Source organism: Pavona decussata, unplaced genomic scaffold, assembly GCF_977016875.1.
Source record: "Pavona decussata unplaced genomic scaffold, jaPavDecu1.1 SCAFFOLD_286, whole genome shotgun sequence".
In the NCBI taxonomy this organism is placed as follows: domain Eukaryota; kingdom Metazoa; phylum Cnidaria; class Anthozoa; order Scleractinia; family Agariciidae; genus Pavona; species Pavona decussata.
Window position 1 is genome coordinate 1117501 of NW_028145687.1, and position 20148 is coordinate 1137648.

General features: G+C 40.0%; 1 protein-coding gene across 14 annotated transcripts in view; it reads left to right on the forward strand.

The window, feature by feature from the left end:
- LOC146455082 (kalirin-like) overlaps positions 1–20148 on the forward strand; it is a 139428-nt gene that overhangs the window by 111539 nt on the left and 7741 nt on the right. For 9 of the 14 annotated variants that reach the window (XM_085094656.1, XM_085094658.1, XM_085094654.1 and 6 more), the window contains 23 exons: positions 1272–1464; positions 2261–2625; positions 3351–3417; positions 3925–4028; positions 4181–4250; positions 4592–4681; positions 4805–4948; positions 5609–5686; positions 5791–5826; positions 6344–6484; positions 6864–7038; positions 7721–7762; positions 8494–8539; positions 8860–9007; positions 9312–9416; positions 10055–10259; positions 10860–10896; positions 11359–11400; positions 11872–11934; positions 12744–12900; positions 13506–13533; positions 14454–14729; positions 15786–16085. In XM_085094656.1, coding sequence (XP_084950782.1) covers positions 1272–1464; positions 2261–2625; positions 3351–3417; positions 3925–4028; positions 4181–4250; positions 4592–4681; positions 4805–4948; positions 5609–5686; positions 5791–5826; positions 6344–6484; positions 6864–7038; positions 7721–7762; positions 8494–8539; positions 8860–9007; positions 9312–9416; positions 10055–10259; positions 10860–10896; positions 11359–11400; positions 11872–11934; positions 12744–12900; positions 13506–13533; positions 14454–14729; positions 15786–16085 — 2912 coding nt within the window. Of the gene's footprint in view, positions 1–1271; positions 1465–2260; positions 2626–3350; positions 3418–3924; positions 4029–4180; positions 4251–4591; positions 4682–4804; positions 4949–5608; positions 5687–5790; positions 5827–6343; positions 6485–6863; positions 7039–7720; positions 7763–8493; positions 8540–8859; positions 9008–9311; positions 9417–10054; positions 10260–10859; positions 10897–11358; positions 11401–11871; positions 11935–12743; positions 12901–13505; positions 13534–14453; positions 14730–15785; positions 16086–17597; positions 18748–20148 lie in introns of those variants that run through there. The other 5 variants (XM_085094660.1, XM_085094653.1, XM_085094652.1 and 2 more) reach the window with 5 other exon arrangements.

A 20148-nucleotide genomic window follows, 5' to 3' on the forward strand; every position in this document is an offset into this window, starting at 1 on the left:
GACTTCCGCTGAATATAATAAAATTTCAATATGATATCACGGTTACCCTGAGCGTTTTAGACCGTCCTGTGTAGTTGGCGCTGTTGTTTACGTATGTCGGGCAAAGTTCAGTGACATAGCTGCGAAAACGAGAAGTACGTTCGTGCAAGGAAAGGCTTCCGAACGGTTGAAACTGACCGCCATCCATACGGACTTGTTGTGGAGGGTTCACCCTAAAATTCATACAAATTTGAACTCCATAACACAGAGAACTTTAAAATGCTGCCACTGAGCTCTCTTCCTTTGGTGTCCACTTTAACGAGGTTAGATTGTATTTGGTTTCATTTCATTTGAACATTGATGCCTAAATATCGAGACATTTGAGAAGCAGTAAGAGGATGGCCTTACCGCGTGTTACTTAATTGTAGAAAATTAACACTTTTGTTAACTTGAAATTCATGCGACCTTCATTAAGTGAAGCGAAGTGAAGGCAGAATTAGTTCCCGGTGAAGGGAATTAACGTGAAAGTGAAGGTAGAGCTTAGCAAAGAAGGAAATTAATGCACTTGTGGTGGACTCGTATTCTTTCAAGGAAAAGTTTAATGATTCAGAAGAATTTCTAACCGGCGTGCACTGAACCGAGTATTGAAAGAAAGACAATTTTGAGAGCGAGAAATCCGCGCATTAGCTTAAAGGGGCGCTGTCATGGCGATCTTGCTGTATTTTGGCCACAACCGGTCAAATAGTTGACAAAGAACCTGTTTGTAACATGAAATTGCTCTTACAACATCATGAAGAAAATATTAAGGTTTTTCTCGTAGGAAGGACAAACCATAATCAATTTTTAACGACTTCTCTAAAATACACAGGAAGAACTTGAAAAAAATGGCCGGCAATATTTTCAAGTTGCAATCCACTTCCATCCTAGCCATCCACCGCCAAACACAACTGATAGTAGTTTCTGTGCACTAGTAGGGTTATTGTTAACAAAACTCAACCATTATTTTAACGATACCATTGAAATAAATACGTGTTTTGGCTATTCATAGTGACACTAAAAATAGATGACACTTCCCCTTTAAAGTATCATAAACGAGGTATTCAATTATTGAGCTATATTAAACACAGAGAACTGTTATTTTCTTAAGCTGTACATGTATTACCTAAGGACAATATATAATATTTGTGGTAAAGATGATAGAAATTTAGCACCACGGAAATTGCATGTTCCACAATTTATGTGTTTTTTGTAGCCACTTGTATTCAATTATTTTGTCATTTCTTTCCAAACAGCAAGCGCTCTTGGTCCAAAGTGAAGATGATCAACAAACCCACTCCGGACCATTCACCTAGCACACCCACCCGGGCAGTAAGGAAAGCCTCAGGGGGTGGGGCTAAGAAGCTTCAGCAGCTCCTGGGGGCTAGTGAGAGTGATATTGACCTACTTTTAAGACCTGCGGAAATTTTGTCAACACAAACACACAGGGTGAGTAATTATTTTGAAAGTTTGCTATTGCTTGTCTCCTGCATTTAATATCGTTTGTCATTTTTGTTGTTTTTCGACGAAATCTGACCTTTAGCTATACATATCTACAGCGGTTTTCAAATGAATGTCCGCTTGGAAAAAAAATCGTGTTTGTTGTGGTTTTGCTTTGTCACGTTCTTCTTTTGGTCATGAAACAAGGTTACCGCGGTCAGGATAAAAGTCAGGAAAAAGTCAGGGAAATTCTAAATTCTTCCTCAAAGTCAATAAAAATTCGTGGAATTCTATTTTTGGCTAGTTACTTGATTTGCGAAAGAGTTTCCGTATTGGCAAAGTTTATGTCGTTTCAAAAATTGTTTTCAAAAGGAATTGACATCTGTGGTTCCATCTCTGTCTTCGTCGCCATATGACTTGTCACGGAGTTTCAGTGTAGATTTGTTTCTGTTCAGTGAAAAATCGGGGAATCCTGTCAAACTCTCTCGTCACTTTCTCAACCGACTACAATTAAAACCAAAACCAATCATGCTGTGTTTTCCCGCGCTTGAAACTGGTTGTTTTCCCGGATCCGCGCTTGGAACCGGTTAATGTTTCCCGCACTTTAGACTGGTAAATGTTTTCCCACGCTTGGAACTGGTTAATGTTTTCCCGCGCTTGATGACGGTTGAGTGTATTTGCTTCGAGTTTTGGTTGGTGCTGGATGCTTGCGTCTGTGGAGTGACTACGTTTCTTTAGAATTTAGTTGGCTTGTGTCGTCAGTCCGACAGGATAATTAATGTCGTTTTGTTGTTGTTTCTTTTAGAGTATTCCAGAAGAGCACGGCGGCGATGTTCCCAATCCAGGAGAATCTGAAAGCACGGCTTTCCTTCCAGTGCAGCCTTCAACAAGCGAAGGAGAGCTTAAGCTTCATCTCAGCGATGATGAGGAGGAAGACGATGAAGATGAGGACGAATTTGAAAATGGTTTCGATAAGACAGCGGAAGAGGAAGCAGAACTGGAAGAAGAAGAGGAATCTGGGCAGGATCAAGCTCAACCGGAAGTGGATGAGGACCAGGGACAAACACAAGGAGAGGAGAGTGGGGAGCAGGAAACTGAGAGCGATATTAGTCAACCTATGGGAGCCCCTGAGCCGGAGGACCCCGAGGCTGTTGCGCTTAAGAAAAGAACGTAAGTGAGAGTTATTCGGTGTAAGGATTATTTTGGCTTTTGCCCTTTGTTTTGACTAGATCTCATGACTTCTTATATGCTTTTTTCAATCCGCTGGTTCTTCACTAACTTAGGTTGCGTTCGATTGCCCTTGTTCCGGAATAAGAATAAGCAGAATAGCTGTTAGATTTCACTTTTTTAAGGAAATTTGGGACGAGATACCTGCAAACGTTCGCTGACACATGTTATTTTTAAGATCGATTTTTTTTCCGAGTAGGCCTGTGTCATTTACTGATTCATCATTCTCATTTATTCACCAGGCTTAACATATTCCATCACATTATTTCCATTGCGCGTATGCCACACATGACATTCCAATCCTAGCAGTATGCAGGATGTTTGTCCCATGAACCTAGTTTAATGGCCTTAGCTACCACGAGTCTCCTGTAGCTCAGTGGTAGAGCATCCGAACTAGTTGTCGGAAGGTCTTAGGTTCGACTCCTGGTAGGAGCACTCGGATTTTTTTCCGAGTATGCGTGTCATTTACTGATTAATACATCATTCTGAAGAGCCATTTTGTACTCCAGTAACTCCTAAAACCTCTTATGAGGGATTTCTTGTCATCATTGTATGTATTCCTATTCTGGAATAGGGTGAATCAAACTCACCCTTAATTCTCCAGTTAAACATAACATCATTTTGACAATCCTCGGAGAATCTTATGTCAATGTTCTCCTTATCTTTAGGTATGTTTTAAAAGAATTGATTCAAACGGAGAGAGATTATGTCAAAAGTCTTGGTGAGGTTGTAGAGGTAAGACTTGAAATCTTGAGTGCTACTAGGGTAGGCTGTGAAGAGTCTCTTCACAGTCTTCTTAACAGTAACTGTATATCAGATATTTGTATTTTTTTTTTCTTTTACAATTTTTATTTCCATTTTTCATGTGGAATACCTGTAAATTATCTGGCGTGTTATCACAGGCTCCGTCTGTGATAACACGCCATTACATAGCTGAGTGTATTTTCACAATAAACCGGGCCCCAGTTGTTCAATTGCCGGATAGCTTTATCCGCTGGATAACGCACTCTTCAGCGTCTAAAATATACTTCACGTTAAATGTTGAAGAGAAGAGGAAGCCCTTATAATTTTTATCGTTGATTTACATTCTGCATTTCCGCCGCGCCTGCGTGTAGTATCTGAATAAAGAAGGTCGACAGCGTGCTATGAAACTCTTGCATACAGTTTCTCGATGAACTAAACCAGTTATTAAGTCAAATTCCGTAGCTTTTTGATAGAATAACTTAAAATGTTTCTTTGCAGGGATTCTTTCCAGAGCTTGCCAGACCAGAGACTCCAGACCAGCTGCAGGGGAAAACTCGAGTGCTGTTTGGCAATATACAGCAAATTTACGAATGGCACAAAACGTGAGTAGATGTGAAGAAACACATAATTGTTGTCTTCAATTTGTGGAACAGAATAAGATCGATTCAAGACTAGTCTAGTTGGGGAACTGGCGAGCATGGATTATTATTATTATTTTTATTTGTTAACATTTGTTTTCTTTTTGTTTTTACAGGAAATTTCTTAAAGAACTTGAAAAGTGTGAAGATGCCCCCGAAAAGTTAGCTTCCTGTTTCCTGAGCTCTGTAAGTTGAATAGTTTGTAGACTTTTTGTACCTTGTAGTGTACGTTCAGTTATCCTTGGAACTAGTTTGATCCTGAAAGCAAGCCTTGGCAGGCTTAATATTTCTTTACCTCAATACTGTAGTACAACCATGGAAAGGAACCCAATTTAGAGCAACCAATTAACCACAGAACCCAGATAAGTGCAATTAAAGCCACTCCAATGCACGTTAAGCGCGTGCCAGGAAAAAAGTCACGAAATTAAGAACCCAGTAAAAGGCAATAAGTCAGTTTAGTGGACTCGAGCGTTCGGTTTCTTGTGTAATTGTTTTAAAACTAATTCACTTATTTTTCTTTTTGTCAGGAGCGGCAACTCAAGTTTTACATCTATTACTGTCAAAACAAGCCCAAATCTATGAGTCTAGTCCACGAATTTAAGGACACCTACTTTGCGGTGAGATTTGCTACTACCAATTTCTTTGAACTGGGTATACCTGTGGCTGATAGCAAAAAGACTGAATTAAATCGTGTCATCTCATGGCGTAACCATAACATTCTGTTTTGTTGGTTTTCCCAGGAGGTTACGGAGCGCCTTGGATACCGACTTGGAATCGAGGATTACTTGATTAAACCAGTTCAGCGAATCATGAAGTACCAGCTCCTTCTCAAAGATTTCGTCAAATACACAGCCAAAGCTGGACTGGACACGACTGAACTCAAGGTGGGTCCTAGGCCTTCCCGCAACAGTTTTCAAACGTCAGTTTAGGATTCTTAAACTTGAGATAAATAATGCTTTAGTTCAGAGTTTTGAACGAGAAAAATCCAACTCTTGATATTCCGTTTGGGCAGAAGGTGGTGTAACTTAGTATAGACCTTGCGAAGGACAGTTTCGTTTAGGGTCGTCGTCGATCGGAGAAGTCGGTTCTGTCGTCGTCGTCGATTGGAAAAGTCGGTTCTGTCTTCGTCGTCGATCGGAGAAGTCGATTCTATCGTCGTCGTCCACCGGAGAAGTCGGTTTTGTCGTCGTCGTCGATCGGAGAAGTCGGTTTTGTCGTCGTCGTCGATCGGAGAAGTCGATTCTGTCGTCGTCGTCAATCGGAGAAGCCGGTTCTGTCGTCGTCGATCGGAGTAGTCGGTTCTGTCGTCGTCGTCGATCGGAGCAGTCGGTTCTGTCGTCGTCGTCGATCGAAGCAGTCGGTTCTTGTCGTCGTTGTCGTCGATCTTAGCAGTAGGTTCTATCGTCGTCGTTGATCGGAGAAGTCCGTCGAACCTGAGATGGAGTGCGAGAGATGGGGTCGTTATTTTAGGGAATTCATGTTAATTTAGTGCAAGTGTCCTCACAGCAAGATACTAATGCTCCACGTAACATTCTTCTTTACAGAAAGCGCTGGAAATGATGTATATTGTTCCGAAGAAAGCCAATGATATGATGAACGTCGGCATGTTGGAATGTTACACGGTAAAGAAACTTTATAATTTCTTGTGTGATAATAGTAATTTAGTCCATCGAAGATATCGTACTGTGTGTTGTTCTAACACGAGTTTCATTTTATCTTTTCACAGGGCAAGATCCAAGCTCTCGGCCAGCTGATTATGCAGGTAATATATTTTTTTCGTAAGCACTTCTGTCTTCACCAGGGGTCCGTTTCTCAGAACTCCTGTAGAGTTTTTGAAGTTTTTCTCAAAATTCGTTTTTTATCGATTAGTGGTAACGAACCAACGTAATGTGTTTCTTAATCTTGTAAAGTTTTCAAAGTTTTAACTTTCAAAATGATTGGAAAATGAACATTCTGCACGTAGAAGAGTTCTTCGTGCGCCAAATGTTTTCGGGAGTTTTGATAAACGCACTCCTTGTTTGTCAATCCAATAGACCCTTATCACTCGGTGGCGATGTTGAGTCTCAGGAGAATAAAAAGCTTTGTTTTTGCACGGCAAGCCTCGCACTGAATTCGCGTCTGGCCGAGGCTTGCCGCGCGAAAACAAAGCTTTTTATTCTCCTGAGACTCAACATGGCCGCCGAGCGAGAAGGGGCTTTTGCACCGGAAACGTTTTGAAAGCCGGAACGTTTCTTCTTTCTCTTCTTCCTCACGTTAAACTTGTGACAATCTTGTTTCAGGACACGTTGATGGTGGCTGACCCTGAGACCCGCAAACCGTGCAGGCGTCAAGTGTTCTTGTTTGAGCAGCTCATGATTTTTAGCGAGCCTTTTGAAAGGAAATTGGACTGGACCGTGTACATCTACAGACATAGCATCAAGGTACCATCAACTCTGTATTCAGACCATCTGCTCGCAGGATAGTGAAAACAAATCGTGAATTAAGCTTTATTAAATATTGAAAATCAATCAGTTTCATTGGAAAGTACAGAAAAAGAGCTTTGATTTGAATGGTGACACCGTAGGATTCAAAAGTCAAAAGTTAGTACCATCTTGCAGCGCATTATAAACAGCACCACAGGACAAGTCGGTAGCTTTCATCCACAGACTCAAAAGTTAGAACCACGTTGTACAGCATAATAAACAGCACCACAGGAAAGTACTGCTCAGTAGCTTTCATTTGAATGGTCACACTTCAGGATTTATTTACAAAGTTAAAGTTAATAACAACTTTGTCAACCACTGTGTCGTTTCGCTCCAGGTGAATCACATGCATCATATGGAAGTCGGTGACGATAATTTGTCCTTTGCCATCTGGACCGGCTCCGATCCTGACGCCAGCATTTTTACCATGACCGTGAGTTCACCTGAGAAAAAGAAGGACTGGTTACTAGCGTTGCAGAAACTTCAGGAATCCCAAATCTCGTTTGCTATGGGTAAGCTGAACGCAGACATTTTAGAGGACTGCCAAAGTGGAAATTGGACGAATTTTCTTAAATATTCACTTGTAAAAGCATTAAAATTATAAATTGAATAGCGTGACGAGAAATTGCATCTTAAAAGCTTTGTTTGAAATACTCTTTAATGTAGAACCACATTTTCGACGTGAGAATAGAATTGAATAGAAGATAACTTCCGCTCAGATTTTGGAAACGTCAGTTAAAGTCACCCCAAACAGTCCTTCTCAGGGCTTCACTCACCCGGATAATCATAATTTACGTACTTATGATAGAATTGAATAGATTGGATAACTTAAGTAAAACACGGTTATTGAAGTAAATGTAGCCGACCGACTGATTAACTAACCTAATTAACTAACTCACTACCTTAACTGAACTAGGTCAACTCTCTTGTTAACCAATTAACGTTCTAAACTGTTTAACAGCAAAGTAATGACTAGCTGACTCACTATTCAATAAACAACTACAACAGTAGATATTATAGCAAAACAACTGAACATTGGTTTGAGGATGACCTTGCCGAGTTTCAGAGCCAAATCAAAGCTAACAGAAGTGTTGGAAGGGTATATAACTAAATAGGCTTGCCAGTAAAGAAATATTCTTAAATTATGCTCTTGTTGTCTTTGTTTTTAAACTTTGTTCTAACTATTTCATACAGAATCGGGTGAAGTTGGTCTCACAATTAACGAGGAAAGCAAAGGTTTGAAGTTAAAAAAATAAACTTTAAAATTAAAGAGAATTAAAGTTAAACCGTACTCAGTTTTGAACTATTAAATTTGTTCCAGCACAGTTTAAAGTTTAAAATTCTTTGGGCTGGTTCAGACTTGGTTTACCAAAACTGTGGTCTAAACCTATTTCTTTTCGGCCCACTACCTGTATAGAAAGACGTTCTTTACTGTAAAAAGTTGCAAGAAGGAATAAGCACACACTTATCTACTTAACACGACCCTCAAGGCTCATATAAATACAAGCCTAGCTCTATTGATTATCTTAAATCATGGTCCAAGTTAGACTTCGTTTAAATAACCACCTCTTGAATTTTAATGATCCTTAAACAGAAATCCAGCATTTTCTTAACGAAATAAAATTACCCTTAATGCGGAAAATACTTACTCTTGGAAGTAACAATCGCCAAAAAATAATAAAGTCTTCTAATCTTTTATTAAATAAACTGGACTTAGAAGGAAATACCCTAGCGAAACTCTGTCATGATAAAAGGTCTTGCACAAAAATACCACCTTAATAAAATTTATTAGTTCACTAATATTGCAGTTTTCTTTATAACTGTCGACATAACGTGAGATCTGTTCCTTTAAATCTCTTTTCTATTTTACCTTTATTAACTTAAAAATCATGAAAAAAAAAAATTTGAACTGCCGTTCTTTGAAAAACGTTTTATAACGGGCGTTTAACAAATTTTTGTTTTGACAGCTTTGGGAAATCCAATCGAATATCAAAAACAGCAAGCTAACGGAATGTGAGTATAAACGAACTACTTTTTATATCTTCCTAGTTTAACACAACTTTTAAGGTGATTCCATTGAACTGCATTGCGCATACTTACTGCGCATAATTTCTTGTCATTAGCGCGCGCTTGGCTTGCGCACAAGTTTAAAACATTGTGTTTCCAACCAATTAATAAATGGTTGATTTCTCCTAAACGAGCGCGGTTTCCTATCTATTTTGTCTCGTTATATTTATATACCAGTTAATTCCGTTACACCGTTTACCGGTTGGTAAATGGCTTATGGTGGGTTAAACTGGAAATGTTGATTATAAGATTTTTTTTTTCCGTAGACCCCCCGCAATGGCTCCCACGGGTCCTGTGACGACACAGGGTCAGGTGACTCCATCAAGCAGCACGACTTTGCCGATGACCGCTGGAGCTAATCGCGGGCACAGCCTCAGCATGCCTGACACTGGCTCACTAAAGAGACCTTCACAGGTAACTGCCGTAGAACTAGATAAGATAAAAGAGCAACGCTGATTTCATGGTGAAGAAAATTTTCGAAAGGCACAGCTTCTCGTCAGGATATTACACATATGTCTACTGAATAATTCGCGTTTGTGTTTCCTTGAAAAAATTAATACATAGTGCAAAATAATTCTGGCCTTTGATGCTAACGCAAAACTACTGAATTTTACTGAGAAACTGAACACAGCGAGGGGCAAATATAGGGTAAACCTAAAAAGCAAAAGACAATTTATTATTTTTGTTAATGACCAATTTTGCTTTGCTTTCTTTCTAGATACCAGTCTCCGCTCAAGCCAATCGTCTCAAACACATGAACCTCATCGACCTTTCTACTGCACAGTCGCTAGAAGATCTTACGTCACCGTTCCCCACTGCTTCGGTGAGCGAACCGTCATTGTCCATTGTGATGATTCTGTAGTGCTGCAGCGTTTTGGTGCGGCTTTTAGTCGCGAAGCCAAAACGAAAGTGTGAAACCTCAAGAGTGACATCGGATACTATTTAATTTACAATTAAGAATCGGATATGCACTCTGTTAGACTTCTAGGCCATTTAACTCTCAAAAGTAAATTGTATTAGTTGTTTGTGTGGCTATAAGGCTGATTTGTACTGAGATCTTTACCAGTTTTTCTTGGAGTTGTCTTCGTTTTTGCTTAACTACACTCTGTGATTGCTTAGCAAAAATCACCCGGGCCACTTTCTCAACCAATGGAAATCCAAATCAAAACCAATCGTGCCTCGCTCGCACGCGTTTTCCCGCGCTTGGCGCCGGTTACATGTATTTGCTTCGAGTTCTGATTGGTTTATTGTCCTGTTTACGTCTGCTGTGATTGGTCAGAGTAATTACTTTCGTTTTGGTTTTACGAACTCTATTGTAAACAGCGCTGAATAAACAAGCAAGCAACATATTAAAAACTTATTTTGATAAGCTACTGAGAAAATGAGAAAAGCACCATTGAACGCGCGACCGAAGCTATCAAGAGATAAGTTGACTTAAGTTGTATTTGTTTGTGTTTACAGCGCAATAAAGAACGCTTTGTGGTGTTGGAGGATTTCAAATCGAAAGACAAGGATCATCTCTCTGTGAAGAAAGGCGAAGTGGTGTTTTTGGTATCGAACAAAAAACACGACAAAAACTGGAGATATGTCTGTAACGTTACGGCGGATAAACTGGGGCTTGTACCCGCCAAGATTCTGAAAAAGGAAGCTAATAACAACATCGAAGGTAGGTTTTACCGTGTTGAAATAATAGTTCTCTTGAAAAAATTAGTACATAGATGAGAATAGTGCAAAATAATTCTGATCTTCGACGCTAACGCAAAACTATTCAATTTTACTGAGAAACTGAAAACAGTGAGCGGCAAATGTGGTGTAAACATGGTCTCGTGGTCATTTTTGCCGTTTGCCGTAAACTTAATTCTAAATCTCTAATTTTTATCAAGGCAAAGTGACATCGAACAGCAATAGTTTTAAGTTTTTCACTGAGGTTTTTTCAGTAAATCGTTAGTCATACTATGACATAAATGAATGAAGTAAAAGTAGATTCTCTGGAGAAACCGAGAAAAGAAACAGCAGTTTATCTCTTCTTCTCGGGGATAGTCGCAAAACACCGCGCGGAGAAATCACTCGGTGATTGTTTTTGCTGGCGTTATATTCGCTTTCCGCTCGATTGTTCTTGAAAGAAGAGAGAGACTGCTCGTATTACGAGAAGGGTGAAAAGTTTATTGGATTTTTTCACTGTTATATAGATCTTTACGTTCCCGACGAAGGACTTGTGGTTCGTACAATCTTGTAAACAATTAATTTTAATTTATACTCGTTTCAGATCAAGAAGCATTACTTTCTCCAAAGAAGACGGCTGGGTAAGTGTATAAAGATATTTTTTTATTTTATTTTGTCCGACTTACCTTGTAGTTTCCACAGCAGCCGCTATTTTCCAGTGGGATGACAAAACAGTGCTTCTATCTGATATTGCACGGCGGCGCGAAGAAATGAATTTTATTTTGGAGTGTTAAAATCAATTTTACGAGTGGTGTATTTTCCAGTTAAACACTCCAGTCTATATAATAATAACTCTTACCTCATGTAGCTCCTGTAACTGGTAAACGGAAGGTCATAGGTTCGACTCCTGTTCAGAGAACTAGAATTTTGTTTTTCGATCCCGTGTGACCGATAATATACATCCTCCTTCTTACTTTTAACTTTTTTCTTTCATTCTTTGTCCTTTCATTCTTTTGTCTTCCTTATTTTATATCGTAGCTTCTCCTTATAAAACCTTGCGTTGCGTGTGGCAATTAATTTTCGCTATTTTTGTCCGTGTTCAGAACGTTTTCAAGGAAAAAGGTCTCGAGACACGAGAGTTTTACGTAAGTTGAATTACTTTACTTCTTTTTTGTATATTTGTTTCATTTTAATTTCGTTTGCCCTTAGAACCTCACCTGCACTTTTTCAATTGATGTAGTGTTTCCCCAGTAAATTAAATAAGTTAAAAAAAAAACTTGTAATGCCCTGCATTTAAGAGTAAAGAGTAATAAATGCGAATAAATTAAATCACTTTTAAGCCTAGATTGCAAATGACAACGTTTGAAAGTAGACTCGAAGTTCAGCCTCGTTTATGCGCTCACGGGAGCGAGGCTGACCTCGTTCTGGTGGAGCGCCCACGGGAGCAAGGCTGACCTCGTTCTGGTGGAGGTTTGCCTTTCGACGATGTCGTTGGCTCGGTAATTTAGTAGGGTAAAATATAGAGTTTATTGAAAGGTAGCTGCGAAGGGATTGGTGTAATTATAAAGCACAGTTGTAGCTGCAGTTTGTAACTGTGGCTTGTTGTTCTCGACTAGATCTGTAAAAGGGAAAAAAGAGAAGATACTCCCCTCTATTACACGGCACCGGAGCTTTAATACGTAAGTGAGCTGGCTGTTGTGGCACGTTTAACCTACGCTACTCTGCTCTGTATATGCTAACCATATAACCACACACCGCTGGGGCCCTTCAACCAATCAGCACCGTGGAAAAACTTAATGAACCAATCACAGCTTGAAACCAAGACGTGTAGGCGGCGGCAAGCGCGGGAAATGTCACGTGGCCTTAGAAGTTTGATGACGGCTTGATGCAATTTTACGCGCCTTTTACTGAAAGCTCTTCTGTCTACTAAAAGCACGTTTAACAAGTTTTAAGAACAAAATGTGAATTTAACCGATTAAAGGAAGTACTATCATCCTTTTAGGTGAAAAAATATACAAATAGTGAGAGCCACTCAGACTCTAACATTGAAGACTTTTTTTCACTCTGGGATCTCAGCGGTGTCTGCTTTAATATTGTAACCTTAATGCGCTGTTAAGTTCATTCAGTCGTTCATCCAGTCACTCATTCACTGTAGTTAATCGTACGTGTAGCTTGTTAACCCTGACTTATAAACTAACACTCAATTCAGTCACTTCCATTCGTATCACCATTGTCATCGTCATCATCACTCACTCATCACATCGTCATCGAAACTTAAAAAAAACTATAACAGACCCCTCTTAACATTTTAAACTTTTTTTTGTTGTTGGGAACTTAAGGTGTAGGGAAATTCAATGATCTGTAACAATAGTAGGTAACGAAAGTTCACATAGCACTGCGTGATTTCGCGTGACAGTTGATGTAACATGACGGTGCGTGATGTAAAGGAGGAAAGCATGTATATATACTTTTCTTTTTCGTGTAACAGGAACGACGAAAAAGCCCGACGCGCTCAGAAGAAAACGAAAGACTCATACCTGAATGCATTTTCCAACAAAATAAAACAGAATATCGATAAATATCGCACGGAGTTGACTGGCAATGAAAATGACCACGACAGCGAGGATTCTCCTGCTTCGTCCACGGTAAGCCCATCCTGTTTATCTGAATGTTTTTTCCCCCTTTTTGGTGAGTCTGTGAGTGTGTGTCTGTCCGTGTCTTGCCTCTCTATTGGTTAGCCTTTGTGGACGTCTCTGTGTCTGTCTGTCTTCCTTTGTTGTGAGTTTGTCTATTTAGATGTCTTTCATTTCTGTTGGTCTGTCTGTCTGTCTTCCGTTTTCTGTTAGTACGTCTGTCATAGTCTGTCTGTCCGTCTGTGATCTGTTTACTGTTGGTCCGTTTGTCAGTCTGCCCTGTTGTATGTCTGTTTGTCAGTTTGTCCGTCTGTTGGCCTTTCTGACTGTGTATGTCTTCCCTTTCCTGTTGGTATATTAGTCAGTCTGTCTATTTGTATTTCCTTTATCTCTGTCTGTCTGTTTGTTGGGCTGTTTCTTTTTGTCGATCTGTGTTCCCTGGTGTCATGTCTGTAGGTCTATGTTTTGCATGCCTATGAGTCTGACTGTATGTCCATTTGTGTCAGCTTATCGCTTTGTCCCTGTACGTCTCACAGTCTCTGTGTCCGTTTTTAAATCTGGCTTCTTGTACACGTGGTTTAATGTCGAACTTAAAATGTCTACTCATTAATTTTCAGAATCAAAAAGGACACTCCACCGAAATCAGTATGTATTCGTATCATATTACTATCATATTACTTATAATAGCAGTCCTTAACCTCCCATTTTACGTTGTTTGCCTTACGGTGTAGTTTCTTAATTTTGATTTGTCGTTGACTGGTTCGTACGTTTTCGTTCGCTCTGCATTTTAACTTGTAAGCAAGACTTTGCACTTTTCTAACAACGCACATAAAAGTAGTTTGTTTTAAGGTAACGTTAACAACCCAAGTTTCTGGTTAACCAAAATAACTGTTGAGTACTTTTTTTTTTTTTTTTAACAAAAAGTTGCTCCGTAGAGTGTCAAAGCATGGTCTTCACTTTGCATTGTCTTTCTTGGAGCAAGGATAAAGTTTGATCTCTTTGTTAAAATTAATACCTTAACTAACTGAATTTATAATTGTTGCTTGTGCTAACCCGGCTAGACTGTTGGCAGTCTCTTCTTTTTACCAAACGACAGAGGAGCTTTTAAGCGTAGACAGCGAGAGGCAAAGCTACGAGGTTCCATTAGAGTAAACTCGGACATAAGGTTCGAAAACTGCGCTCAGTATTGCTCGAGTTTGTCCAATTTACGTAACCCGGTCCAACCAGCTCGAAGCGAAACTTTTTTGGCCATCTTGAACTTTGCTTAACTCAAGCAGTGTTGTTTTCTTTGGTGGTTTGAGTTTTTGATATTTTTATGTTTTAATGCAATACTGAAGAATGCGTCCCAACATTCGCAGTGTGCGAATGTAGGCCCAACATGCAAGAATTTAATTGCGCGCACTATGTGCTTGGGTCGCGCGAGTAGTGTTATGCTCGCGGCGCACACGCTTTTCGCGACTCCTTGCTTCGCTCTCATGCCTCTGTCGTTTGGCAAAAAACCTAAGACTGCTAGTAGTCTATAACCCAACTAACCATGCACGACGTTCTTACTTTCACGCCGCCAGCGTTCACCGAGGTTCTTCATGACGTTGTTGTCAAAAGCGGCCAGCGTTTGCGGCTCCGCTGTCGATTATCGTCGCTCCCCACCCACCCCTACACGGTGACTTGGACTAAGAATCAGCGTTGTATAGAAAATGAAGAGAATGTTACAGTAGTGAAGGAAGGATGCACGCTTTCGCTGGACTTGGCGTCTACAGAGACGGCCGACACCGGCCATTACAAGTGTTTTGTTACGTGTTCGTCACGCCAGATCACGTGCACTGCTTACGTGGCTGTTATAGGTAAAAACCTGTCCGAACCAGTTTGTCCTGTTGTGGTAACAAGTGCCATTTTCGGCAAATCGTCGGAGAAGCGCCGGAAGAACTTCGTTTTCTTTTTGTCCAATCAGAAAATTGTGCGATGAATCGACCAAAAGCTATACAAGACCGAAAGCTGTAGCCGAGCGTTGTGCGAAGTTTCCGAAAGTTGAAACGTCGGCTAGTCGTCATAACATTGTTTTATGTTACCTGTGAACTAATTCTCTAAGGATAACCGCTTCCTCAATTATATTTCGGAGACGGGATCTCAGCCGAAAACGGTTCTTGTTTCCTCAAGACGGGTTTGAATTTCGAGAGAAATGTCGTTGTGCTCGTTGCACAATGTCATTTTGCGCAACGAAACACCGAGCTCGTTTGTTGGCCGACGATCGATCGTCAGGTTGAACTACCCCGGGTACTCACTATTAACACGTTTTTTCGATAGCGGCAATGTGGTTGTTTTCCATTAGCCTTTTAACACGAAAAAATAATTACTTAATTAAGCGTTTGTTTTTCAACCCCTTGAGTTTTAATAGAGTACGAGTAGTCCTTTGGTTTTGTTAGAGGTACTGTAGTAAAGCGAGCAAGCGCGAAAATTGCTTCCCTCCGTAAAACAAAGGGAATGCGGCCTCAATTTCGAAAACTCCTGCTTTGCTAGTCCTTCGGCTAATTTCCTCAAAATAGCACGCACCGTTTTGCGGACATCATTTTATTTCCACAATCTTTTCAAAATAGTACATTCCATTTACGAATCGATCCGCCTCTGGTAGCCCATTTCTGACGAATGGAAAGCGTAGCTTTACAATGAATCATGGCAATTTTGGTTCATTCCGGCGCATTGCTAACAATCTATCGTAGCTGCGTTTCTTGCTTGACTGACCAAGCGCGATGATAGCGTCATTTTGCGCCGCTGGACAGCTCGTTTGTTGGCCGATGATCGATCGTCAGGTTGAGCTCCCCAGGGTACTCAATATCTGATGCTGTTTTCTTTTTGTTGAGGTTCATTTCTGAGCTTGGTAAACGTTGTTTGTTTTTCCGCAGGCGTTCCCGAGCCTCCATCAAAACCTTGCGTCAAAGAAATGACGTCATCATCGCTCGTGCTAGAATGGGAACCACCTCCACTCGACGGCGGGAAACCGATCATGGGATACGCGGTGGAGTTCAAGGAGACTGGGGTGAGCATGTGGATGCCGGCGGTGCCATTTGTGGCGGGTAACACGGCTTTCATTGATGACCTGACGCCGGGTGCCACGTATCAGTTCAGAGTCAGTGCTAATAACGAGATTGGTATCAGTAAGCACAGCCCAATATCGGACTCCATAACACTGGATATTGAAAGCGGTAAGTTTTGCTCGTTAATTACTCTGTCATTAATGATGGGTCAGAAAATTAACTCTACAGTGTATGTTTAAGGGGCTTTGTCAGCTTCGGCACATGCGCAGTAAATTCCGGCTGAGACTAATTTGCATACAACTTGTTGCGGGGTTTTTGCTTTTCCGCCATTGCAAAAGCCTTCAAACCTATTTCAATAAACAGCTTCTGTAATTACTAAAAAACGTTTGTAAATTAAAAATGCAGCTTACTTTCCGAAGACGAACGAGATTCAAACAGATAAAAACAGCTTCCTGAATTCTCCGACGGTATTTGAAAAAGTTGGGCCAACGATTTCAAAGTGCTTCTTAACAACGCTCGCATGCGCCTGGAGTGACATAGTCCCTTTAAGGTGCTAAAGTGAACCCATGAATTTTCTACTGGAAAGTACTGCCCTAGTAAGGAAATAGGAGAGGCAAAGAAAAAGATCTACTGGATTTGATTAACCTTTATTTCGTGTGGTATACCATTTCCTTACTAGGGCTAACGCTCACTGGGAAATTCATGAGTTCACCTTGGCATTTTAACATACACTGCAGAGTTAATTACTCTGCCATTGTCGCCTTCCCATGTATTTTTTTTTCTACCACTCTTCAGCGACCTTGAGGTGAATAATTGTTTTAGTATCTACCAAACGAGTAGATTGACAGCCCCAATAAATCACTTCTTTGCAAACAAATTGGAGAGAAAAAGTTGCGCACAAAATCTGGGAAAATACTATGCTGAGTCTTAATCAGAACTCACGAAAAACGCTGTCCACTGGTTTGGGTATATATTATACTCTCAACTTATAACACAGGATTAGCGAAATATAATAGTACATTAAATGCTACGCAGGGTATATCGCTTTATCCTGTGGTCCCTCCCCTACCCCTTCAGGATTTTTTTTCGCCCATCCCCTACCCCGTCGGATTTGTTATTGCCCCCCTCCTATCCTTTCAAATTTTTATTTGCGCGAAACGTTGTGGATGTGGTCTTAAACTTTTGGTGGACGCACGTAATAAAAAACGGATCAAATTAATCGTACGGAAATCAGATCACTTACGTTTGAATGATCGATTCAGGCTTTAAACATTTAAAAAAAAAAACAACTAAGCAAAGAGACAATTTGTCGCTATTGGTCGTGTGCAGATTTGTTTTTAAAAGACACTGCATCTACAACAGGGCTCGGTTGTTCGAAAGCCGATTAACACTAATCACTGAATAAAAATTAACCGAGGTTTTCATCTCGCTCTTCTAAACTGTTTTTAGGGCTTATTTTAAGCTAATGGTAACAGAAAAGTTTAAGTTAAAACTAAGGGCAGAAATCTTTCAGCTAAGTAATTAAACTCGAATCAAACTTCACGTTAACCTAGGTTTAACTTAATCAGGCTTTGAACAACTGTGCCCAGATCTCTAAGTCAAAGTATAAACCCTGTCAATAGCAGCCTGTTATTTAAAGTCCTAACTCATTGCTGTTTCTTTCTCTGTTGCTTTTTACAGAGGAATCCCCACTTTAATGTCCAGCTAAACTGATCAACACCAGTTTTCTACGTACTTCAACAGAATGACATAAATAATTCAACTACTTTAGAGTTCGCTTCTAATATTTCCAACACGTGTAAACATGGCAGACGTTGTAAAAAATAAGGTAATTTCTATGCTAAATTGCTATATAATTGTGTAAACTTGTGTTTAAAAGTCCAGAGACAGTAGAACGTACGCTTTAATAAAATGACTTAATAGGTAGTTAAATATTTAAACTCTAGATATAAATGCAGCTTAGACTAGTTATGAACTGCTTTAGAGAATCAGGCTTTGTCAACAAGGCTTAAAATATCGATAATGAAAAATTAAATCGAGGATAAAGTTGTTTTTCCTTGAAAAATAATACGAGGGTAAAGTTGTCTTCCAGAAAAAAAAACCGCTGCAAATCACGTGATCTGCTGGTCAGCTGTAAATCACGTGCGCTTAGATTTTCGACCAATCACTGATCTCTTAGCTGTTTAATATGTGCGTGAGAGGTTCATGCGGGCACGATCCTCTCATTCAATTTTCCACCATTTAGATTGGCCTTTTAGTTTTCTCGAAAATAACTTTGCCTCCGAGAAAAAGGTTTTAATTCCAAACGGAGTGAAGTAAAACACTTTATTTTGGGGTACCGTCCCATTTACGTGTAATTATCAAATTGGAAATCGTAAATTATTTGAAACATTGTGGTAAACTGAGAGAAACTGAGACTTTTCTTTTGATTGTGAAGACGAGATTAATACTTTCCCTCATTGTGACAAAGGCGCCTTTATCTATGGCAAGCGTTAATTTAAAATTGACCTCCGTAAAGATTTATAATGGAGGAAATTATTTTGATATTTTTTTTTAAGTTAATTTGGTTACTGAATTAAAATGTATTTGCCAAGTGCGGTAGCACTTCTTTATCGAAGTTGGGCTGATTACAGGAAATAGTATTATTATAGTATTATTTAAGCTTGCTAAAATTTATTTATCTGACTCTGCTGATGAGGTAAATAATTCAGAGTAACAAATGGAAATTTAAGTAGGTGAATCGATTCTTGCTGTAAGCTGCTGATCTTGTTAGCTTGTTAGTTTGTTAGAAATGTGAAGAGTTAACCTCGATTAAAATATTTGAACTGAAGTGCATGATTTGTTTGAAGCGGTATTTTAATTTACCCTCTTTGGCGCATTTTACGTAATGGAGTTTAAAAAACGAGCAGGGGGGTTTTATCGGGTTTAACGCCGAGTGGTTTTAGACCCGATAAAACACGTGCTGCGAGTTTTTTGAACGGCTTTAAAAACATTCCTGGAAAAGCGTGTGTCAAGAGAGTTCATAACAAAGATGCTTTTGTGAACGTTGGAAATTAGCATACGAGAAAAACATTAAACCGCATACTAATAAGGATTGTTTTATACCCAGACTTTCGCTCAACAAAACGAGCACTGTCATTGGTTGATTCTTGGTCACGTGCCCCTGATCAAATACAAATGTATCCCGACCGGGATACAATTCCGCAGTTGTTGCCCTCTCAGTTGTTTGTTTGTTTTGCTGTGATTGTTGAAAGGAAAATCTAAATATATAACAAAGCACTTAATGTATGGTCCCGCGGTAAACTAGTTAGTTTTGTTTTCCCTCGAGTCCTGATGTTTCCCACGACGGACAAGGCTCTCGGGAAAACAAAACTAACTGTTTCCCTCGGGACCATACATTAAGTGTATAGTGTTTATCAGCTGATAAAACACCGCATACTAATAAGGAGGAGGTTTATCGATATAAAGTCACTTCACGTGATGTATTATCGAGCATCTGATGGTCAATGGGCTTATGAATTATTAATGAGTTTTTGAAAGGTTTGCAACCTCCTCCTCCCCGTCCTCCCCTCAGGGGAAGCTGGAAATGGATATAGTGCCTTATTTTACATCTTGTAATCTCTCTTTTTCCCCCCCCCCTCCCCTCCCTTGTATTGATTGTCTTGGAGCGGAAACAGTTTTGTTCGTGGCTCTTTCCGAAAACGTTTCATGCCATCTGTGGAATGAAATGAGTATTAGAGACCTGTAGATAGGTGAATGTGTTTCACATTTCACACCTGTCATATTCCCCTAGCCTCTGCCCTGTTCTGTTAATGACCAGTAGAAAAACATCCGGGCTATGTGCAGGTAGGGGCATGTGCACTCATTTGCCGCTGTATCGCATTGACACGTGATTGTCAAGAGCATGGCACTGGGTTTGAAAAGGTTTAATGATCACCCTCTAGTACCCAGGCGTTCTCTTTCGCACACTTTTTATGGCGCGAATCCTCGAACAGAAAAATATGGCGACTGGTACATTTACTCATAATTCTTAGCGTACGAAATCCCTAAAAACGCCCATGAAACGCACAGAAAAGTTCAGTTCAAAACTTCCTTTTTTACACAATGTTGTTAGTACCGGGACGAATTTCGCCAAAACAATTATGGCTTTCTACGTGCCTATAGGTGGTTTGCATTGCCGCCATGTTGGTGGACAAAACAAAAGAAAATTTGCTCACATAGTTTGCATAAA